Source organism: Oryzias melastigma, linkage group LG16 (assembly GCF_002922805.2).
Source record: "Oryzias melastigma strain HK-1 linkage group LG16, ASM292280v2, whole genome shotgun sequence".
NCBI classification, from domain to species: Eukaryota; Metazoa; Chordata; class Actinopteri; order Beloniformes; family Adrianichthyidae; genus Oryzias; species Oryzias melastigma.
Window position 1 is genome coordinate 28,268,144 of NC_050527.1, and position 8,901 is coordinate 28,277,044.

Genomic DNA, 8,901 nt, shown 5'->3' on the forward strand with positions numbered 1-8,901 from the left:
TGGTTCTGCTTGGTCTCGTTGGTTCCTCCTGGTGTTCTGAATCTCCTCCTCTGGCTTTCTCCTCCTGACCTCCCCTGATCTCCTCTGGCTCCTCCTCTGACCTCCTCCTCTGACCTCCTCCCCTGACCTCCTCCTCTGACCTCCCCTGACCTTCCCTGACCCCTTCTGACCCCTTCCTTGGTTCTGCTTGGTCTCGTTGGTTCCTCCTGGTGTTCTGGATCTCCTCCTCCCCCCCGTGGTTGTGCTGACGGTGTCCTCCTGCAGGTCTGTGCTGACGTACGCCCGCGTGGGGGGTCACGTGAAGACGCTGACCTTCTGTCAGGGCTCGCATTACTTAGCCGTGGCGTCGGACAGCGGCTCCATCCAGCTGCTCGCCGTGGAGGCCAACAAGCCGCCAAAGTCCCCCAAGGTGCAGCCGTACCAGACCAGGTGAGGTTCAGGCGTTCTTCTCAGGACCTTCTGCAGGACGGCCACCGAGTTCTGACCCGGTTGCTGGTTTCAGGACTCTGGACCTGCAGGAGGACGGCTGTGCCGTGGACGTCCACCACTTCAACTCCGGCACTCAGTCGGTGCTGGCGTACGCCACGGTCAACGGCTCTCTGGTGGGCTGGGACCTCCGCTCCAACACCAACGCCTGGACGCTGCGGCACGACCTGCGGCTCGGACTCATCACCTCCTTCTGCGTGGACATGCACCAGTGCTGGCTCTGCTTAGGTCTGTCGTCATGCTGCGTTCACTGACCCTCAGAAATGTCTGAATGTTGGAGAGAAACCAGCTGAAAGCGGAACCAGGAGACGCTGAACAGAAGGATTCTGACCTGCAGCCCAAAATCCCTCTTTTCATTGAACGCAGCATAAAACCAGCAAATCCAGACCGGTCTGGTCTCTGACTGTCACAGACGCCATCTGAGCGCGCTCAGTAACCACCATGGTCTCTCTGCAGGAACGAGCAGTGGCACCATGGCATGCTGGGATATGCGGTTCCAGCTGCCCATCTCCAACCACTCCCACCCGGCCCGCGCACGAGTCCGCCGCCTGCTGATGCACCCGCTGTACCAGTCGTCCGTTATCGCAGGTCAGACACGGTGGCGTGCTCCTGAACGCAGCACGAGCGCTCGTCGACGCTCAGTAAATATGTGTGTGTGTGTGTGCGTGTGCACATGCAGCGGTGCAGGGAAACAACGAAGTGTCCATGTGGGATTTGGAGACCGGAGACCGGAAGTTCACCCTGTGGGCAAGTTCTGCCCCGCCGCTCTCTGAGATGCAGGTAGGGGGCGCCGTGGAGCAGCAGCGTCACTGCAGCGGGCTGTTGTCTTACTGTGTGTTTGTGTGTGTGCGGTTCTGCAGCCGTCTCCTCACAGCGTTCATGGGATCTACTGCAGTCCAGCTGATGGGAACCCTCTGCTGCTGACCGCCGGCTCCGACATGAGAATCAGGTCTGACACAACAACAACAACACAACAACAACACAACAACAACAACACGGTGCTAAAATAACAACACAACAACAACACAACAACATGACACAACAGTAAGAAGACACAACAACAACAAAAACACAGCAATCCAACAACACAACATTAAAACTACAACATAACACAACAACAACGGAACAATAACACAAAAACACCATAACACAACAGCGTAGCACAACAACAAAACGAGACAACAATACGACACAACTCAAGAAAAAGAGGAGCCTTCAGCCGCTCGGCTCCCAAACTGAACCGGCGTCCTCCTGACCGCCGCAGCATCATCTCTTCCTTCATTCAAATCCAGACTCAAACGCAGACATCGGTCTCTAAGCCCCTCCCCCTCCCCTCCCCCGTCACCTGTACTCCAGTGAAGTCCTCGTGGTTTGAAAGGAGCTTCAAATAAAATGTATTATTAATCTTCACTGGTAGCTTTGCTGTCTTTCAGAAGGAAACCTAGAACTTTTCCAAACATTATTGTGAAAGATTTTAACACTCCAAGTTCTGCTGGTTCTGTTCAGGTTCTGGGACTTGGCGTATCCAGAGAGGTCCTACATCGTGGCGGGCGGAGCCAACGACTCTCTGCACTGTCCGTCTGTCTTCTACAGCCGCAAGATCATTGAAGGGACTGAGGTGGTCCAGGTAAGCTCTGATCCAACTTGGTTCTGCTGATCCCAGAACCGAGTCGGCAGAGGAAGCGGGAGTTTCCTGCTGACAAACCCGTGGAGCTCAGAGGAACCAGGATGACTGAAAACCACTCAGATGCTTTAGGACAAGAACTGACGGTTCTGCTGCCGTGGTTCTGATCCGCATCCTCCTGTCTCTGCAGGAGATCCACAGCAAGCAGAAGAGCGGCGCCGCCGAGGACTCGCCCCGCCGCGGCCCGGAGTCCCTCCCTGTAGGACACCATGACATCATCACGGACATCGCCACCTTTCAGACCACGCAGGGCTTCATCGTCACCTCGTCCAGAGACGGCATCGTCAAAGTCTGGAAGTGAGCCTGGACCAGAACTGCTGGGTCCAGCAGACCAGAACCAAAAACCCAGAAGCTCCTCAGCCATTCAAACCATGGGACGATCAGATCCAGCAGACTGGACCTTCTCGGTTCTGGAGTTTGTGAATGAAACTTCAGACCATCGGACTGGCAGACGTCTGCCGTCTGCGCAGACGGAGCTTCTGTGTGTTTGTAAACGTGTCGGACGGGACCTGAACGCCTCGCCGTGATGGGAATGAAGACTCACACACTCGGACTCGTTACAGAAACTGTTTATTCTGATTCAGTTTCATTCTTCCAACCTTCAAGTTTCAGACGTGGAGAACCCGAAGAACCCGGAAGATCAGAACCAGTTCTCATTTCCTCTGACCCACAAAGACCGGCGTCTGCTTCTGAAGCTGCAATGCAATAAAAGCTCAAACCTGAAGCTCCTTCTGGTGTTTTTGTTACGCAGACAGGTCTGGATGGTGCTGAACTGTGCTGCAGCGTTTCGGGTCCAGAACCTCCCTCTGGTTTCATCCGGATGGCTGCTGAAGGTTCAGCTCTGAGCACCAGAACCTCAAATTTAGCCACAGGACTTTGGGAGTGCGTTTTCAGACGCTGCTGGATAACGGAGTCTTTAACCTGGGGGGTGGATCAGAGGGAATCGTCCGGAAGTGAACATCCCGGGGAGGGCCGCGTTCTCCCGGGGAGCGCCGGGTTCTCCCGTGGAGCGCCGCGTTCTCCCGGGGAGCGCCGGGTTCTCCCGTGGAGCGCCGCGTTCTCCCGGGGAGCGCCGCGTTCTCCCGGGGAGCTTCCTCATTGCCCCTCCACACACGTGTTCTGGCACTCCTCCTCCGTTACGAAGCGGTTCTGGTTCCCGCCGCAGCCTCCGTACCAGAAGGGAGCGCATTTGTTCTCGGTGCTGCTGAAGAACCACATCATGGCGTATTCCTGGCAGGAGCCCTGGTCCAGCGGCTGCAGGCAGGCGTCTGAGTCCATGAAAAGAAAGAGCAGAAAGATGTCAGGAAACTCAGAGATTTTAGGATTTCTACAAAGAAAAATAAATAAATAAAATAAAACATAATCAATATAAATAAAGTTTAGCATTAAATACAACAGGGGTTTATACTCAATAAATCCCTGTTGTGACAGTAAAATCTGCCCAACACAAGAAGCTCTCAGCTGTTGGACAGGACAAGTTAAAAAAAAAAAAAAGGATTTCTACAGAATCCTGCAGCTCAGACTGAAGACACGCCCCCTAAGCATGGGGACACGCCCCTTTAAGCGAGAAGAGCGTCTCTCATCATAAAAAACGACTTAGCAGGGCTGTGTTCTCATGTGAATCTGCCTGCTGATAAACAAATAAAAGACTGAGTACACCTGGGAGCCACCAGGGGGCTTCTTCTGCCAGCATTCAGGCTTAGCTTTCATGGCTGAACTGTTTGATCTGGTTTCAGTCTGTAATCGTACTCGATTACTCTCAAACTCGCAGCACTGTAAAGGAAGGGGGCGGAGCTTCTTTTCGTTCAGAAACATCAGAATTGTCAACATTTCTTTGCTTCCTTCTTGAAGTTTTAGAACTGAACCTGCCGGTTCTGAAGGTAACGTTTACCTTTGAGGTTGAAACTGGTGAGCTCTGGCTGCAGCACGCCCTGTGGTTCTGTGGGGGGAGACAGGAGAAGTTGTCAGAGCTGGTTCTGAGCAATCCAAATTCCACCCAGAACTTTTGTAAAATCCAAACGAGAAAATGGGAAAAGGAAAGGCCGTGAGCGCACGTGAAGTACACGTGAGGAGGTTCTGTAGCCCATGAATAAGGAGGGACTACACTAAACTGCCACAACAGAGGGGTCAAAGAGCCACAATAGAGGGGTCAAACAGCCACAACAGAGGGGTCAAAGAGTCATAATAGAGGGGTCAAAGACCCACAATAGAGGGGTCAAAGAGCCACATTGGAGGGGTCAAAGAGTCACAATAGAGGGGTCAAAGAGTCACAACAGAGGGGTCAAAGAGCCACAATAGAGGGGTCAAACAGCCACAACAGAGGGGTCAAAGAGTCACAATAGAGGAGTCAAAGAGTCACAATAGAGGGGTCAAAGAGTCACAACAGAGGGGTCAAAGAGTCACAATAGAGGGGTCAAAGAGCCACAACAGAGGGGTCAAAGAGTCACAATAGAGGGGTCAAAGAGTCACAATAGAGGGGTCAAAGAGCCACAACAGAGGTGTCAAAGAGTCACAATAGAGGGGTCAAAGAGTCATAATAGAGGGGTCAAAGAGTCACAACAGAGGGGTCAAAGAGTCATAATAGAGGGGTCAAAGAGTCACAATAGAGGGGTCAAAGAGTCACAACAGAGGGGTCAAAGAGCCACAATAGAGGAGTCAAAGAGCCACAATAGAGGGGTCAACGATCTACAACCCTTGATTTTAAAGCATGTCTTCTCTCCCTCACACTCTGTGGGTCTGTCGGCCACAAACTGCCCACCTGCGGAAGTAAAATCTAACTGGACCGATTAAGAGGAAGAGGGTCCGCAGACAATGTTTCCAAAACAAAATAAATAATTATTGTTACCTTGACAATAAAATCAAAATATTTGCGGATATATATTGGTTATTGGTTTACTGAAATAATTTTTTCTGTTGTATCATTTTGTCATCATTCGGGTCTCCGTGGACCCTCTCTCAGTCTGGGCTCCTAGAATCCGCCACTTTCCCCCCTTTCCCAGGAGCTGGTGGCGGCCGACACCAAATTCTCTATGCAGGAAAAACGCTGGAAGCTCCGCCCACACGCAGCGGGAGATTCAGGTGAACAGCAAAAACCTTTATACTTTAAGACATATTAATACACTTTTATACTTTAAGATCTTCTGATACACCTTTATACTTTAATATACACCAATACACCTCCATACTTCAAGATTTACTAACAAACTTTTATACTTTCAAAGCTTCTCCTTCAGATGAAATGATAGGATCATTTAAAGAGACTTAAACTCTGTGACCCCCCCCCCCAAGATGTTATGGTTCTGTTTGGACCCGGCTGTGTGCCTTACCATTGACTCTGACTCCAGAGACCACCACCAGTCCATCTCCTCTGACCTCTGACTGGTCCAGCTTCTCCACCCCCCCCTGGCCGTTCAGGTCACTACAGGCTGCTCTTAAACTGAGGGGGGGGTATTGGTTTGTCCCCTCTGGAAAGCAGAAACAGGATTTATAGCTGTTTGTCAACCCTCTTTATGAATAAAGTTAGATTGAATTTCCTGCTGCTGGATCTTACTGCTGAGCGCGGACAGGAAGACCCTGAAGAAGCGCTGGGCGTAGCTCCGCCCCTCCGCCCCCAGCCGGTCCACGTGGATCAGGTGCTGCTGCACAGGTGAGCTGGCCAGCTCCTCCACCTGCGTCTGGTTGTAGCGGTCTCCTACTGTCAGCACGAACAGCGCCACCCCGTCACAGTGGGCCCTCTGGGAGGCGCTTCTGAGCGCGCTCCGGTCCTCGTAGGCCGTCCGGGTCGCCAGCACGGTCAGCAGAACCCTCTTCCGCCGGGTCTGGTCCGCCCTCGGCAGCACCTCCCTCAGGGTGTATTCCAGCGTCCGTCCCAGCAGGGAGGGGCCACCCTGCTGCTGCATGTTCTGGAGGAGGTGTCTCTTCATCAGGTCCCGGTTCTGAAAGGTCTGTAGGCCGAACTCCAGCTTGGGGGCCTGGGCGGAGCCCTGCTGGACCACGGCCACCCGGGCCTGGCTGGGCTCTGCACTCACGGCCAGCTGCTCCAGAACCGAGCCCAGCAGCTGCTGAGCGCCGGCGAACTCGTCCGCCTGGACCTCCCTGGAGCCGTCCACAACCACCGCCAGGTCCACCGCCATCTGCTGAGGCGGGGGCGGGTCCTGGATGAAGGCGCAGTCCTCCGAGCGTCTGCAGGGGTCTGCAGAGATGGGGGGGGGGCATCGTGATTTTTACTGAACATGTTTTCTCTTTAGTAACAGAGCCCGTTCTGCAGCTCCTACAGAACTCTAGTTTGTTTGCATCTCTATGTCTGTCTCCACGGTCCTCCAGCTCAGATTCATCTGAGGTGTTTCCACTTCAGATGTTTCCACCTCAGATGTGTGAATGTGTGTGTGAATGTGTGAATAGGTCTGTGACTGTGAAGCGCTTTGGGCCCTCGAAGGAGGGTAGAAAGCGCTATTCAAGTATACGCCATTTACCATTTACCAAATGCGAGCTCTTTTACTTCCTGCTGCTGCAGATTCCAGGAGGGTTTAGAACATACCTGCAGATGTTCCTGCAGATTTCCGTCTTCTCTGGAAATAAACCACTTCATTCATTCATTCATGTCTTCCTCTTAACAGAAGTTAAGAGGAAGACTTCCTGTGCTGCACTTGTCCTGCGCTTGTCCAGATCAGAGCTCAGGCCTTATGGTGCAGGACTCTTCTCAGGTTCTGTCTCATTGATCTGCTGGTTGGTCTGATCCTTGATAAAGTCTGTCAAAGCTCCAGCTTCACCTTCATAAATCCAGCTCCAGGTCTACAGGAACATCGTATTTGCCACCTGCAGACGTTCCTTTTGGGTTTTCCTGCAGAACTCCGTCCTGGTTGCATCTGGACTGCAGTTGTTGATAAAGATCAGTCATTCAGCTGACGGTCCTTCCACCCTCTGAGGAGGTTCTTTGGTTTCCACACATCTTGAGCCTAAAAATTTAGTTTTGCTCTGAGATCTTGCAGATGCAGAGATGATGCCTCGTCCATAATTTCAGTCAGCTTGAAGCTGCTGGAGCTTCTGGTCCATGTCCTGACTCTGATCTGCTCATCCAGACTAGTTCCTCAATCTCCTGCTATTCACATTTATCCAAGGATTAAGAGCATCTGACCTGAGCTGCAGATGTCCATACTCAACAGAAAACAGGAAGTGACATCACCAGACAGTCAGACATTGCAGGGATCTGACATTGACCTGCTTACCGTAGCAGATAGCACAGTTCTTAACCTTCTTCAGGTCGGACAGCTGGTTCTGTGGTCTCCCCAGGAGGACGAAGATGGAGTTTCCAGAGTCATCGACCTGGAAGGATCACGAGTTGTCAGAAAACCTTTCTTCCAGATGACAACCCCCCCCCACAAACATCAGGATCCGTGTGGACAACCGGAGCGTCCGTCCTGCCTCTGCAGGACCCAAAGACGTCTCTATGGAGATTTGCTGGACCCCAGAACCTCAGGCATTTTTCAGCCCAAAGAAGTCGCTCTTTTTAGTACAGAAAGCTGTTTAGGGGCGTGGCCGTGTGCCTGACATCATTGAGCAGTCTGAAGACCCCCCAGGCCCTTCTCACCTCCACTGCAGCTCTGACAGCAGGAGCGTTCCTCAAGGAGATGACCACCGGGACGATCTGCAGGCCGCGGTACTCCATGACGGCCGTCACCACGTCTTCAGCGTCCTGCGTGGGCCCGCTGGAGAAGAACACTGCCACCTTCCTCACCATCATCCCTGCCCGCACGCGCTTGAAAAGGTTCTGACCCACGAAGCGCATGGCGCCGCCCAGGAAGCGCTTGTTCTTGGTCTTCTCCGGGGCGATGTTCTTCACGGCGTCAATCAGCTGAGACTTGCGGCGGTAGTCCTGGAAGCGGATCAGGTGCATGCTGCGTTGGTTGAAGCCCACCACGGCCACGCGGGCGCCCGATGGACAGTTGCTCTCGGCGATGTTGATGTCCTCCAGCAGGGCAAGGAGGGCGGAGCGCTGCCTCTCGAAGGCGGCCGGAGTCACGTCGTCTGACATGTCCAGACCGAAGACCAGCTCGGTGGGATAGGCCGGGCACTCAGAGTGATCTGCAATTTGAGAAGGAAGCGGCTGATCCACCCTGACAGGAAGAACCCGAGAGCCCAAACAAGAACCCACCCTTGTTCTTCTCTTGACCTGAAATGTTTGTAGAAACATGGAGCTGCTCTGATGGAGACAAAACCTTCAACTGCTGCTTGAGTGTCATTGAGAAGCCAAACTCCACCTGACAACATCTGCTTCTAGCTCCGACTGACGTAGTTCTGAGAGTCTAAAATCTAAAACTTCTTCACTTCCTCACAAACACCAAAGGTGAGGAAGGCTCAGCTGTGAGCCTTCATCTGAAGGTTTCTGCTCCTTCATGGTCCCTCAGACAACGGGGAGCATCACGGCGGCCGGGCGTACGTACCAGAGGTGCATGCTGTGAGGAGAGGGCAGACCGGAGTTTAGCTGAGGTGCCGACACCGGGAGAAACGTGAGGAACTCAAACTCACCGCAGTTGTCTCGGATGTAGGTGATCAGCTGACACTCCTGAGGACAGAGACCAGTGTCAAGACCTGAGGAAGGTTTACGGACAAGCAGAGTTCTCTGACAAACTTACAGACATGGCTTTGCCTCCAGGAGAACCTCGGGGGCCCTGAGAAGAGAAGCAGAGCGTCTTTAACCCCGCCCCCACTGCTGTGTGTGTGTGTGTGTGTGT

At 53.0% G+C, this 8,901-nt stretch overlaps 3 protein-coding genes across 4 annotated transcripts in view; 1 reads left to right on the plus strand and 2 right to left on the minus strand.

Moving 5' to 3' along the window:
* The window catches only part of pik3r4 (phosphoinositide-3-kinase, regulatory subunit 4), a 12,768-nt gene extending 9,874 nt beyond the window's left edge, over positions 1-2,894 (plus strand). The window contains 7 exon segments of the mRNA XM_024258223.2: positions 265-429; positions 503-714; positions 943-1,074; positions 1,166-1,266; positions 1,347-1,435; positions 1,993-2,113; positions 2,301-2,894. Of these exon segments, the coding sequence (XP_024113991.1) occupies positions 265-429; positions 503-714; positions 943-1,074; positions 1,166-1,266; positions 1,347-1,435; positions 1,993-2,113; positions 2,301-2,471 (991 nt within the window). The 3' untranslated portion in view covers positions 2,472-2,894.
* Positions 1-8,901, minus strand: part of sostdc1a (sclerostin domain containing 1a) — a 441,057-nt gene that overhangs the window by 275,923 nt on the left and 156,233 nt on the right. The gene's annotated exons all lie outside the window — the stretch shown is intronic.
* Positions 2,724-8,901, minus strand: part of col6a4a (collagen, type VI, alpha 4a) — a 42,891-nt gene continuing 36,713 nt past the window's right edge. For both annotated transcript variants that reach the window (XM_024258362.2, XM_024258363.2), the window contains 9 exons: positions 8,803-8,838; positions 8,696-8,732; positions 8,611-8,622; positions 7,758-8,251; positions 7,396-7,492; positions 5,721-6,362; positions 5,497-5,634; positions 4,062-4,109; positions 2,724-3,438 (listed from right to left, as the gene is read on the minus strand). In XM_024258362.2, the coding sequence (XP_024114130.1) occupies positions 3,266-3,438; positions 4,062-4,109; positions 5,497-5,634; positions 5,721-6,362; positions 7,396-7,492; positions 7,758-8,251; positions 8,611-8,622; positions 8,696-8,732; positions 8,803-8,838 (1,677 nt within the window). In that variant the 3' untranslated portion in view covers positions 2,724-3,265. The remainder of the gene's footprint in view (positions 3,439-4,061; positions 4,110-5,496; positions 5,635-5,720; positions 6,363-7,395; positions 7,493-7,757; positions 8,252-8,610; positions 8,623-8,695; positions 8,733-8,802; positions 8,839-8,901) is intronic.